General features: G+C 43.1%; 1 protein-coding gene across 4 annotated transcripts in view; it reads right to left on the bottom strand.

Moving 5' to 3' along the window:
* The window catches only part of nbeal2 (neurobeachin-like 2), a 33,941-nt gene extending 20,708 nt beyond the window's left edge, over positions 1 to 13,233 (bottom strand). Inside the window, exons 1-14 of one of the 4 annotated variants that reach the window (XM_005472411.4) lie at positions 12,631 to 13,233; positions 5,896 to 5,984; positions 5,560 to 5,724; positions 4,973 to 5,054; positions 4,546 to 4,658; positions 4,200 to 4,282; positions 3,415 to 3,500; positions 2,990 to 3,293; positions 2,733 to 2,839; positions 2,250 to 2,336; positions 1,361 to 1,444; positions 1,053 to 1,151; positions 261 to 916; positions 27 to 159 (exon numbers count right to left, since the gene is read on the bottom strand). In XM_005472411.4, the coding sequence (XP_005472468.1) occupies positions 27 to 159; positions 261 to 916; positions 1,053 to 1,151; positions 1,361 to 1,444; positions 2,250 to 2,336; positions 2,733 to 2,839; positions 2,990 to 3,293; positions 3,415 to 3,500; positions 4,200 to 4,282; positions 4,546 to 4,658; positions 4,973 to 5,054; positions 5,560 to 5,724; positions 5,896 to 5,984; positions 12,631 to 12,705 (2,163 nt within the window). In that variant the 5' untranslated portion in view covers positions 12,706 to 13,233. Of the gene's footprint in view, positions 1 to 26; positions 160 to 260; positions 917 to 1,052; positions 1,152 to 1,360; positions 1,445 to 2,249; positions 2,337 to 2,732; positions 2,840 to 2,989; positions 3,294 to 3,414; positions 3,501 to 4,199; positions 4,283 to 4,545; positions 4,659 to 4,972; positions 5,055 to 5,559; positions 5,725 to 5,895; positions 5,985 to 7,168; positions 7,341 to 12,630 lie in introns of those variants that run through there. The other 3 variants (XM_005472410.4, XM_013276991.3, XM_013276992.3) reach the window with 3 other exon arrangements.
* Positions 13,234 to 14,078: the final 845 nt, after the last annotated feature.

The raw sequence follows: 14,078 nt of genomic DNA, 5'->3' as shown, positions 1-14,078 counted from the left end.
ATATACCCCAAGGTGTCCACACTCACCCAGCACGAGTCAGCTAGTGGATAGTCTTGCAGAGCAACAGCCATGTAGTCTTTCTTAGTGCAAACAGCCACCACCAGCACGCCCTCCATGGTGAAGAAGGCCTCCAGTCCAGTTCCACTCGCTGTGAAGAAACTTTACAGAAAAAAAGCATCTCAGTCAAGCACTTTAGTCCACAGCAATAAATGTAATTATACCGTGTTGTTACTTTATTCCTCGCAAATGTGTCCTTTTACCTGTAGAGCTGTTTCCTGCGTGGTCCCTTTCCCATGTCATGCTGAGTACCCATGCCAGAGCTGGCAGCAGGTTTACGGTTGTTGGAGAAGTCTGAGTGAGAAGAGGGGAACTCCATGTTAAGGCAGAGCCAAGCGTGAAACGCAAACCCACTGCCTGGCCATCGCTGGATTGAGGGCACCATGATCCCTGCCATCGGGGGTGTAAGATCAAAATATTGCAAGGCACTGTCCTTTCCTTCTCTGGCTGCCATGGCTGAAAGGACACGTATGACGCGAGTGCAGTAGGGGTGAACCCTCCCTGCCAGTGCGCCGTTGTCCTGGCCAACCCTGAGGAGTCTCAAGAGACTTTTCAGCTCCTCTGGTTTGAAACATAGAGAGCCCAAGTCCTGCAGGAGGCCCAGCAGGGAGTCTGCACACTGCCTGTCCAGACACTGGGGATGGGAGAGCACCTGCAGCAGAGCCCCCACCATGCCTGCTTCCACAGCCACCGTGCGACAAGACAAGGAGCCACCGCAAACGGTAGCCAGCCACTGAGCAACCAACAGCTGCAGGTCCCTCTGACCTGAAAGGTCAGGCAGCCACTGCAGAAGCAGTAGCAAAGGCTGGTCGTTACTAATGCCAAGGTGATGAGCATGGGCGTGCTCGCCCTCCACCGCCTGGATAGAAGACAGAGAATAAGAAATAAGGATATAGACAGGTTAGGCTAATGACTATAACACCATTTAAACTGGGGCAGGTTGACTTCTACTGTCTCTGTACTCATTAAGGAAAATGAGAAAATTCATGTTTCACCATGTTCATCAGCTCTTGCAGAAGCCTTTTGGTGGGTTGACCTTGACTCTTCAGCACGTCAAATAGCTGGGAGTAGCCAATCCTCTCCTTGAAAACCTCCTGAGGGGAAGTGAGACAGAAATAGGCTGGAGAACGCTGTTCTGCAGGGGATAGCTAGCTGGCACACTTCCATATATTGGAAGGAAATACAATGAGCTTTCCCCACATTAACGGAAAGTAACTTTCCTGGTCAGCAACCAGGAATTGTAACACTTGCATTGAGGAGAACATACAGGTTTTTGTCTAGAGAATATCAAGGAGGGCTTTACCTTAGCATTGGGTGAGTTACTCATTATAGCTGTGAGGACTCCCAAAGCATGAACTGTAATACTGTCTGACCCTTTCTCCCAGACCTGCATGGAAAAAAGGAGGCACATTTAATAAAAAAATGTGCATCATCATGAGCTGGCGCCAAAATTTCCCAAAACAAACGACTTAAAGTAAACCCTACACAAAAGCTTCAACACATGAATTTTGCACCGAATATCTACAAAGTGTAAGAGGGATTTTATTAAACAGCCCTTTTTAAAAATTTTTTACACCGTAAGTACTGAAAGTAAGCGCACTGTTGAACAAGTCACCAAACAATCGCCCCGTTGTTAATTACTGATAGGTCTCAGCATGCAACACCCAAAGCCAACCAAAAAAACCCGAAAAAAAAAGAAAGAACTGAGGCAATCCTCAACTACTGCGAGAAATTAAGCAACATCAAACTCCAGAATAGGAGCCAGATCTTTTATACAAGCACCACCAGTCACACGTCAGAGCAGTTAACCCATGAGGAAAAGAAGGAAAGACGTGCACCCAAAAGCAACCATTTCATGCACTATGAAAAACACAGCATGCTCTTATTGTTCAGTGCTGTCAACAGGGAATTCAGCCTATTTACATCTGTGATAGAAATCAACACAATGCCTGAAATAACTAAGATGAGCTGTGACAGGACACTTGTGATGGGCAGATATGGCAGATAAAAAGGGAACTCCAGACGGCAACTACCATGTACAGCCAGTGCTACCTGCTGTATTTACAAATGAGTGTAAGCCAGACTTCCTGCCCTAAGCTTCCTGTTTAAATAGCTCAGAGCAGCTAACGAGTGGAGAGAGCACTGAGTTTCCTGCTGACAGTCCAATAGCAACACAGAATGGGGGAAAGTACCTGGTCCACTTCGACCTCAGTGAGTAAACGCGTGGTGAGGTCACACACAACCTCACGCTCCGGCCTACGCCTGTTGCTCTGAAAGAGCTACAGGACATACAAACACACGCAGGCACACACGCAGACACGCACACACAGAGAGCACAAAAAAGACAGACAATTAGACCAAAAAAAACCAAAAACCTCATCCGAGAGAGGCGGGAGAGACAGGTGTGATCCTGGTCTCTCTCAACAGATGCAGGGGTACTTCTTTATCAAAGCCAAGTGAGGGACAACTAACATGGAAGCATGAACATTTGTGATTTTTTTTTCAAAGTAACCAAAGAAGAAAGAGATTAGGCGGCAGATGTGACATTTATGAGAACAACAGAGGAAACAGACGTGAGACAAATAAAAAGGTGACAGACTGGTAGGGAGGCTGGTTCAGAAGAGCACAGAGATGCAAGAGCAGACACAAAATGTTTTTAAAGAACTTGCTCTGACCTTGCTGTTCTGAATGAGTCTGAGGATGTGTTCAAAGCAGTTGTTGTTCAGGAAGATAGCTTGAAGGACTGGTCTGTCAGAGCACTGCAGGATCTCAGGAACAGCAGCTAAAAGTGACAACAATAGGATGTTGACTCATCTTATTTATCACACACTGGGACGATTGATTGTTGCCCTTCATGCCGACTGAGAGAGATCAACAAAAAGGGAACAATCTGCACCCAGGCAGAGTTGAGACTTCGTGAATGTGCTCTTACTTAGCATTTGGCTCTGGAGCGAGATCAGGCTGTCTTCCCAGGACTCCCTGTCTTCCTGCTCGCTGCTAAGTGGACGGTTCCAGTTGAGGAGCTGGAAGTAGTTCTCCAGGATGGTCCTGATCTCCACCTGCCGCTCCACAGGGCTGCTGGTGTGCAGGAGATGGATCATCGCTGTCAGGCACTGCAAGCTCAGCCGCGGGAGTCTGGTGTCCTTGGGTTCAGGGGAGGTCCGGCAGCACCATGCCCGCAGGACCGAGAAGAGGTCATCAACAGAGTAAGGGGTGATGGAGAGAAGACCATTCTTCTGCAAAAAAAAACAAGGCGGAGCGGGACTCTGACTCACTTGTATTTTATTTTGACTGTCTATTGTTTTTCCTCAGACTGCTGAGTGATTATTGATAGACAGGACAGATAGGGTAGCAGACCTTTCCTCCACTGATGACAGCGCCTTGGAGATGAACCAATCTGAGCGTGAGGAACTCTGGGATCTTCTGGCTGTCCTGCAGACTTTCTGTGTCAGGAAGCCAAAACAATATTATGTAAGACAAGCTAATACTGGAACCACAAGACAGAAAACAAAACGCAGCGCTCTCAAAATATAATTAAATTAAAGCAAAAACATTTTCTTTTCAGCCTCTCTAGTTTGTTTCTTTCCCTAATGCATACTGGGACCGATTCCAGGCTCCAGTCACTATAAATAGCACACGGGGCTATAGTAAATGACCAACAGCAAAAAATAAATAAATGAAAGGGAACACTTCATGCCACAACGCCTCAGAAAAAGTCCCTTGGAGTGCCTTCTTTGTTTTACACTTATGCAAAAGAGAAAAGCCTAAGCCTTTCTTATAGGCTCGGTATTACACAAGTAGCCCCTTAACATTGCCAATTAAAGCTTGGTATTATGATAATCCTCCTAAAATGTGGACATACTGAAACTTGCCCAGTCTGAGCTTTCCCACATGGCTAGCAGATTAGAGCAAACGTGACTCTATAATTACTAACGCTCGGACAGCTGATTGAGACCTGATAATTAGACGCAGAATAATTGAGTTTTTTTGCCCAAAGTAAACATGCTAAGTATTTCTACATACACATATATTTTTTCTTTTTTATTCCCAGACAGTAATTCACTTGGAGCTGTTTGATTCTTGTGGTATGTGAAGCCTGACAAAGATCAGAGTTGCAGAACAGCTGAAAGGGAGTGTCTCACCATGGAAGAGGGCAGGCAGCTCTTCTGGCAAGGCCAGCGGGGAGAACTTATACTTGTTCCTCTCCAGCAAGCTCACCTCCTCCCTGTAACACACAAAGACTCGAGTCACCACGCTCCCATTCACATCACGCCTAGTTAGTGTGCGGCTGCCACTCAAACCGCTGGTACTAATGAGGTTTGTTTGACTTGAAGGCTTAGACGCGACAAGATGAGGTGTTACTGTGACAAAAGATTGTGCAAGACGTTGAATGCATATAACAGTAGCCTTCTAGTCTTTGTGTGCCCAAATTCCACCTCCCACACATTCACGCAGGCAATCTCCAGGGTTGAAGTAACACACACTCACCCTGCTAGGCGTCTCCTCCACGTCTGATAAGGGTCAAACAGGCTCTCGCACAGCACAAGTCCGTACTGCACGACCGACTCCAGAGACGATTTCTCCACTTGTCCCTTCTTTAACTGATCAAATGAAAGTTGGGACACATTTATTCACAATTGCATCATCTGTAGTTCATAATCAGAGTAGAAACCCCTGTTTGAACATCTTTCAAATTGAAAAATTCCATAACAATGAAAAAAAGGGCAACTGCACACCCACCCACTTCTCTTTTAACCATAGCCTAGTTCTCTTTCCTTAGGGTGAGCATATATATTATACTACCCAGTTCTGTGTAAGTCTACTGGATCTCCACTTCCATATCCTATTTCAGCAAATTTGTCCATGTATGGGGAGCCAAACTGTGTCACTGAAATCTTGCTTATGAGGGCCTTACCTGTTCTAAACAGAAATTCAAAAGTTTGATAGTCTCGAAAACAAAACTAGGGGTCTTCTCTGGATCAATGTTCTCCATGTTCCTAGAAGTAAAGAGAAATTCATAGAATTAGGTTAGGAAAGGTGCTAGGAAAGGTCTCACAGATTGAAAGGGGTGAGGGCACTTTTTTTGGTTAGTCACTGTGGAGCATAATAAAAAAATCTACAGTAGAATCACAAGTCAAATCTGATTTAATAAAAAAACACTCAAAAACTTTACTAAATCTGGGAAAAATATATATTACCCAGTTCCCCTCACACCCTGTTTTTTTTGGTGCAGACTGTTGAATAAAGAGAACTGATAGTGGTTAAGATTTAATTCCACCCACTGTGTGAACTAAGGTGACATCATGAGACATGCAATGCAAATTCGGGTGTGTGATTTGTAACCCGAGATGTAGCCTGTCCTAATTAGTCATCTCCTGCCTATCGTCATGAGAATGTCTGCAAGTTGTTTTACAGAACGCTACGATTAGCACAACCTATTAACTGCGCAACATGTTTACAGTTCTCATTACAACACATTTGCACAGCAGGCTGTGCCCTCACCTGCAAACAATGATGAAGAACTTGATGAGGAGCAGTGGGTGTGGAGTGCTGCTGTTTTGCTCTGCAGCGCCGGTGAGGTGTAGCGCACTGTGCCATAGCTGCGTGCTAAGGAACACCAGGACCTCCCGGGGGAGCAGGGGCACCTCTGAGCTGCACTCCTCCAGCCTGGGAGACGAGAGAGGAGGACATGAGAGAAGAGAAGGGAAGTAAGAGCAAAGAGGGATTGCAGCAGGGGCCGTGAAACATAAACATGTCACATCCTATGTCCACAGTGCGGAATATAAACCGGTGGAAATTTGAGGCTTTGTAGTTTGTGTAAAATAAATAGCTGCTCACCTCCGAGGCTCCAGCGACTGCACATCAATGAGCCTCTCAAAGGATGCCACAAATGCCTCCAGCCACTGCTGCAGATAGCCCACATCCTTCTGTGGAAGGGAAGAAGAAACAGGTGAGGCTACAATAAATTGGCCTCCACGCCTCTAGGCACATGTACAGTGTTAGTAAACAATACAGGGCATGAAAAATGCCCACCTATAAAAGCAAGCTGTTTGTGGTCAGTTGGACCAAGTAGTATCAAACAGAAAGGTTTAGCGCTAAACTCTGACACACGGTGGCTACAGAAAATGCTATGACCTGTTTTTGTAACAGGATGTTGCAAAGAGATGCAATTCTCACAGAGAGGAACACATGAGCTATTTCTTTCCTTTTTCATCACGGGGGAGGTTGAAAGAAACAAAAACAACATGTTCCTTTCTTTCAAATCATAATTCCACCCATAACGTCATCAGCGGCCCTCTGTTCGCCGTGAGCACGTCCTCGTCTCGGACAAGATGTTCTTATTACTGCCCCTCTATAATGTCATGCAAGACAACTTCATTTGTACAAGGATGTTTATATACAACAGTTGCTATCACAGCTACCATCAGTCTCTGCACTGCAACATATCCTGTCAGTCTTCCCTCCACACAACAGTCTCTTGATCTCGTTACACACAAATGACACGCAGGTCACGAGCGAAACAGGTCAACTTTAAACTGTTTTTCTTTTATGAGCAATGCTTTCATTTTGATATAAAGCTGGTTCATTATTAATGAGTCTCGATGATTCAGACAAGTAGCGCTACTTTTGAGAATGTAAAGTTTCAAAACTCAATCCAAAAAAACTCAAAAAACAGAGAAATGTGCAGAAATGTTCTCTGATGTTCATGTGGTAAAACAACCTGAGAGTTCTGATAACTTAGCAAGCAAGTAAGCGCAGTCGCTGAAGCTTCTCCAATTTAGAAGGAAGACATGAGCTGTCTCAGACCGCCTGACTCACTGTACACAAATAACATAAAAAACAGCACATGGTATAACAATTCATCAGGTACTTCCCCCGAACCAGCAGGGAAATGGCTCGAGAGAGCAGCGTTTGCTGCAGCTTGTGTGGGGAAGAAGCACCACGATTAAAATCTTACAGTTCAGCACAGTTCTCCAACATGTATGCTTTCATGTTATGTTAGATCTGCATTTTTAAGTTGCCTGAGTAAGAGTAGCAGAAATCTAATAACGTGAACCCTTTGTGCAACTATGCCTCTCCTAATGCTGCGTTAATGTGAAATGTACATTACCAACTGGCATTGACTTATGTGCCTGTCCATCTCTCATTGTATGCGGCTGAGCAGGGTGCCGGGTTCTTGCGAACCCAGTCTCAGATGAACCGTCGGCGTAGACAAAAGTCAGCGGCTCAGCTGCACATCACTCCTGACCACCAGCAGCGTCTGACTCGCTCGTTTTTTTGTCTTCAAGCGTAAAGCGAGCAACCAGGAAATTACATGTCACTTTAACTGAAGCTTATTTCCTTCATACTCGCCTCCTCGTCAAACCCCTTCCTCTTTTGGTTGTAGTGCAACTTGTGTGTAGATAGATGAGAGGCCTCTATAAAAACATCCCACAGTAACAATAAAGTACCAGGACTACATTTATGATTCCTATATTTAACCAAACAAACAAAAAGATGTCACAGGAGAAACTTTGAAATTTAGCGCTTGTTTTTGTAAAGTGTGTCTGGCTGTGCTGTATGCACAGGGACCAGAAGACTGTGAGCAGATTCAGCTGAAACAGTAGGTGGATGCTATAAAGTCACAAAAACTGCATTTGAAATTGGAGAAAGCTTCATTTAGATGCCTTCAAAGGTTTTAACTTTACATGCAAAAAAAAAAATTACATCTGATTTTAAAGTTGATACACAAACTGCATTTTAAAATCTCTGCGTGTGCTCAACGAAAACAGGAAATGACAAACAACCTATTGTTGTGTGCCTCTGTCATCTGAACAATTAGGTGTTTTAAACTTGAGGGGCGAAGATAAGAACCTAAAAGCTGGTTTTTATTTTTCATTATTGAATAGAATTCACAAGTATGCACACTGATATGCTTCATAAAGTGTAGGCTTAACTGCAATGACAGCCTTAATGACTACATGCAGCAAGCTTTGTTTTCAAGTTTTAATTTGAAAGAATGCTTTCTTGTTGACTAAAGAGGCTGTGGCATTCAGTTCAGGTACACTGGTTGGCTGTGCAACAGGTAGATTTTAGTGTATGATTTTAAAAAAAGGGAGAGACAGAGATCACAGATAGGAAGTGAGACTGGTCTGCTAATACAAAGTAAAATAAGAGGAAATACATAAAGCAGTGCTCCACCAGGTGTTTGAATCAGTTCTTGTTTATAAAAAAACCCCCAAAAACGTGTGTTTTTTTTATAAAACAGAACTGGCTCAGACTCCTGCTACAGCGCTGCTTTATGTCTCCACCTTTAACGACTCCTAAAATCTTCCCATATCGACTTACTATTGATCAGCCCCTCTAAACAAATCCACATCATTTGCTTGCAGCTAAATCAACAACCTGCCACAGCAACTAGTTCAAAGACACATTTAATGCACATTTACAATTAGAAAAGCTAATTAAAACCACAATTAGAACAAATGTCACAAATCAACCACGAGCTATCGGCCTCTATAAAGCATGTCATTTATCTCTGTGTTTTCTCTGCACATGGCCAAGCAGCTGTGCCGCTCAGTGCTGCTTGGCATTCAGCTTCGCTCCAGCTTCCTGCACAAGGGAAAGCAAAGAGAACTTTGATTTTCCTGGTTGGCCGTTCGGTCGGTAAACAGGGGAGCCCAGGCACACAAGGGGATTCAATCACAGGGCTCACAGGGCTATATATCGTCAGCTGCAGGGATGGATGTATCTCTGAGAACAGTTTGCTGACATGCATCAGAGCACTAGTAACTGGGACAAACACACAGTAGCACGACTGGCTGTGTAGGGACAAAAGCAAGGATGTGTGATTTGTTCTTTTCATAGAAATCTGAGGAGGTGGTTTCACAGCTGCTGATGGGTGGCAGCTGGGTTAACGCTGTGGCCCAGCGCTCCGTCTCAAGGCTTTAATTAGGTCCTCAAGCTATGGACCACAGAATAATAACACACCATTTCTCTTCCAGACTAATATCTTACTGTATTTATGTCCTCATCTTTACTGGCTGAAAATGATGCTTCTCTTTTTTGCAGAAAAGTGGCATCTGTGATTGGAGGCTTACTCCTGCCTTAGAGCAGCCTGAAAGGTTGGAACTATCAGTCTTTTTTATTTCTTTATTTTTGAAGATTTATTGATCATTTTATCTAAACAGACTGAAAATCCACTTTTTTATGGTTTAATATCCTCAGATTTTTTTTATGTACAGTACTTTCAAATATGACGGGGAAACAAAGAATTCTCACACGTGAAATCTGGAATTTTTTCCCAGGATTTTAATTTGAACACTTATTAAAGCAGTTGTTGATTCATTTTTTTATGTCAGCATCTCATCAACTGATCACTTCATTTGTACCTAGCGGTGCATGTTGATGCATTTGTACCAACGTGAAAGCATATTTACCAGATATTTAAGATAATATGACTCATTGAGCTATCCTGACTTTTACCAGGCCAACAGGTCAATTAAAGATTAAATATTTAAGGAGAACTCAAACAATAAGAGTAAGTGCAATAACGTTATTAACTCTAGTAAAACTACTCGCTGCCTATTTATTCTTAAGTGATTGTCCTTGGTTTTAATTGGACAAAACAGAAAACAAGAAGATATAAATGTAGCTTTTGGTAAGTTTTTACTATTATCACCAGTTGATTGATCGATCAATCAATCAATCAGTCAATCACATTGATATAGATATAAAATATCAAACCAACAAAACTGATCAAGTACTGGTTATTACTACATCCTGGCTCAGTGAAAAGCTCAAACATGCCCAAGAACAATACCTTTTTGCATTTTTGCCAGACAAGATCTGACAAGTTATGCAAGAGAGCGATTAGATCAGACTCTTCTGCGTACCTCCATACCTGCAAGTCATGAGGATTTTATAATGGCCTTAAAATATTCTTAGATGTGAGATATGAAGCAATGAAATAGTGCCGGAAAGACTGGCTTCACAAAACTGAAGATACAAACATGTCCTGTCTCTTGCACAAAAACCTTAAAGTGCTCTAACTATAACTTTGTTTAGCACATTTCCTGACAAAATTACATCAGCAAGCCCTGAAAACCAAGAACTTGTCTGTGAGTAAATAGTCTAGATTTAAATTGCGTGTGCAGGTATTTACTGAGCTACAGTATGTGGCAGAATAATAGGAAGCTGGCATCGAGAAAATAATCAGCCTATAAATCATCGTCTGCCTGTGATTTTTAGAGTCACTTGCACAGAACTTTTACCATTTTTCACCGGCTTTAGCGCAATATGCTACTCAATCACAATGTCTATTAAACATTTTACATTAGTTTCTGATCTAAAGGTCTGCCAAGAAATGTGATTTTTTTTGCACAGTCAGAGGAGGCGGACCGCCTTTATCAATGACAAGCCTGAGCAAGCTGTGCTTTCTAATACAGATTAAAGGCTGGAGATACCACATTTACTCAAACATGCTGAAATCGATTGTTATGATGTATGAAGTCGTTGTGACATACTTAACAACTTCCACGGGACAATATAAGGTCACTGAAACTTTGAGTACACCAGTTTTGGTTTTGTCAGGGTGCACAAAGGAGGTGATAAATGCACAACATTTCTAAACCAATATAACAAATCTGCCAGTGTCACAAACAGGGACACGTGAGACGCTTTCGGACTTAAAATGAGACGTGTTACAGGGCGTAAAGCAGCTGAGGGCTTATTTACAGCTTTAACAAAACCCCCTGTTGAATAGAGCTCAGGTTTCTTGTCCAGTCTGACTGATTTACAGCAGTCAATACGTTCTTTAGTGTGACAAATTACAAACAAGGTCTGTGAGTCAGAGATGGGCTGTGTGGTAAAAGATGATATTGTCTGTGTCTACCTGACTAACAGGCGGGTAACAAAAACACTGAATACAATGACATGGTGGTGTTTGTAGGAGAGGCCAGTGATTGTTCTCTGTAGTGGTTCTCCTGCCTTTCCACGGCCTGCTGTGCTCCTCTGAGTCACATAAGGTGGTGACATTTAAGCTCAAATCAAATCCCGCTCGAGCAACGGGGTATGTCGTTTACACACGTGAAAAATACACTTTCAAGAATGCTGCGAAATCTACGTGCCACTCTTAAAGTCAAAGGAGGAAACTTCTGGTCCCTTTAGGCTTCAGGGCAACTGAAGAAAAGTGACACGGAGCCAAGAGGCAGCTTAATAAGGAAGTGATCTTGCACATAGAGATGTGAGACAGCTGACGGAGCCAGATTCAGGGCAACCCCTCCCTACCTCACAGACACACACCCCCAATGATTTGTTCTAGCAATGGATTGTGACAGCACCTACTACTTGTTTTGTTTGTTGCATAACCAGAAAAGCTCAGTAATTTCGGAGTTACATGCAGCAGCAGGAGCAGCAGCACAGAGGAGTGGATTAGACACACTTCCTCTGGGATCTGCCCAGAGCGACCACAATCACCAATTTGACAGGAAATGCTGCAAAAGGTGATACACTTTTGACCTTCATCAGTGATGCATTTATTAGGGTTTGTTTCCAGTTTGTCCACCTTTGACTTCACTCTTCTATAAAGTCGTTGGCTGCTTTCCAAGATTGGGATTAAGCCCTTAATTAAAACAACATTCAGTGAGATACATAATGAAACATGAACCACTCTTTGAGAAGGCTTTATCACTGTCAAGAGACTAGCCCTTTAGATCTGCTGTGATGATGAGATACAGCGCATGCAAACTTGAGGGGGGAAAAAAACCCCGCTCTTCTTCTTTTTTCTTTTTTTGTGTCCTCAGGCATGGAAGCAGATTGCAAACTCATTAAATAATAATAATACCCAACCAAACTGTCTTCCTTCTTCAAGTAGGAACATGATATGAAAGCATATGCAATATTCTACTCCAGTTAATTTGGTTTCGTCCATATTAGCAATATATTACACCTTAATAAACATCCAGAAACCTGAGCTGCACTCACGCCCACAGGGGACAACATCTGAGACCAAACTCCCACACAAACAAATTTGACAGTCAATTCAACATCGGAGAGAGTAAAGCAATTGGCTACTGCGTAACAGTGCTACTGGCTGCAAAGCCTAAGCATATGCTTCAAGAAATACGTGACAGCAGGATCTTCCAACAGTTTAGAAGGCGCATGCTTTCAGTGGGGGAGACAGCCAAGCAGCAGAAACAGGAAGAGGAAGTAGTCTGAGTAACACCTGCATCACAGGTATAACAACGGATACTCGAACAAGTGGTTAATCAGCTTCAAATACCATTTTTTACGCGTTGGTTTCGAATTGGGGATAGCTTAGAAGCGCATCAATGTGACATGATATTATTTTATAGTGTGCACAAGGCAGCTTCGGCCATTAACAGAGCGTCACTGTAAAAGCAGGAGAAATAAAAATACGCGAGTTCCTCAATAAAACATCGATTTTTCAGAGAGCGACCCTGTACATACACCGTGAATGCAGCGCACGTCACGCAGAGTATGCCCATGTATTTAGGGGTCACAATAAAGTTCAGGCGAGGGACCTGTGGCAACAACAGGTGTCACCGTCAGCTCTTCCGCACTTGCACTCACCTTAGTGTAATATAACATCCACAGCTCATACAGCTTTTCTTTCGATGCCATTCCGCCGCCCTTGTGGTTGCTCATGATTTCCTTTATTTTCTTTTAAAAGATCATGAAACTGGCAAAGATGGTCAAAGCCACGGTTGTTTGAAGTTGCTTCCTACAGGCAGGAGGACGCAGCACGCTCCTGGGTGAACCATTCCTGCAAATTCAGGCACAGTAATCCCAAATATTAAAAAAGTGCTCTTCAGTCTCGACACACAAAGTTGTCAGAGTGACGTGAAAAAGCAAAACATGACGGTGTGGATGTGGCCGCGGTGCGGTCACAGCCCAAACTGTGCAACCAGGAACAAAAATGCGTGGAAATGCATGTCTGGAGAAACACCCATGTCCGCATTTAGAGCGAGCTCGCTGCCGTATGATTCCTATTGGAGAGAGTTCCCACGGAAGCGACAGATGCCATCCGCTCAAGACCAACAAATTAATGCGCTGCCCCTGCGGATTCGGTCTGGAGCGGTGCACGGTCCTAAACGGTGTGTGATAATCAGGAGAAAATTCTCACCAACTAGTGTGTAACCCTGTTTAAAAAAAAAAAAAAGACAAGAAATGCGGTGAAGAGTTCTCTAGATCATGCTCACAGGTAGGCTGATATTCTTAAAGGCACACACACATATAAACACAGCCTGCTCGAGGGCTGATCTCACTAACTGACTGCCACCCGGGAGCAATGAATGCAGCTGCCCCCAAAGTTTTTTTTTTTTAATCAAATAAGCGTTTCCGTACAAATAAAATAAATAACCATTAAAAAATGGTGCAAAGAAGACTGAGTGCTCAAACTCTTACGCGATTATTGAATAAAAGCCTGCGCTGTGCAGTTGCGGGTGTAGAGGTGAAACTGTCAGTTTTTACGGCGAGCAACTTTCAGTTCTGATGACAGCTGCTCACAGTGGGTCCTTACTATATTTCCTTATTGTGATCAGATAAAGAGACACTGTGGCTGCATTAGTCCCTGAAAAACTGAAATGATACACTGGTGAAAGATTCAAAATATTTACTCCTGCAAACGCGTGCAAGTATGAGTGGTAAACTGAAAAAAACATGGCTTCATCCTGAACAAAAAATAAATACACACTGGAAGATACATGCCTTTAGACAACATGTGTTTGGATGTTTTCACATGTAAACTGAGGCGTCATCAGTACTTCAGCTGGACTGTATCATCGGGCAATATTGGCTTATCAGAATGATTTATTTATTTATTTGTTTGTTTGTTTGTTTATTTGCAGAACATAAGGTAGAACAGATGCCTGAGATTATTCGGAAACTGTATCATAGTTTTGCTGCTGTACACTGTTAGTTACAATACTACGAGCATTTTACGCAGCTCTATAGCAGCTTTAGTGGGTAAGTAGTTTGAGAAATATATTGCTGAAAGTGAATAAACACGACCCAGTATC

The sequence above is a fragment of the Oreochromis niloticus genome, linkage group LG11 (genome assembly GCF_001858045.2).
Source record: "Oreochromis niloticus isolate F11D_XX linkage group LG11, O_niloticus_UMD_NMBU, whole genome shotgun sequence".
In the NCBI taxonomy this organism is placed as follows: domain Eukaryota; kingdom Metazoa; phylum Chordata; class Actinopteri; order Cichliformes; family Cichlidae; genus Oreochromis; species Oreochromis niloticus.
Note: the sequence above shows the minus strand (reverse complement) of the source record. Positions and strands in the feature narration are given on the sequence as shown.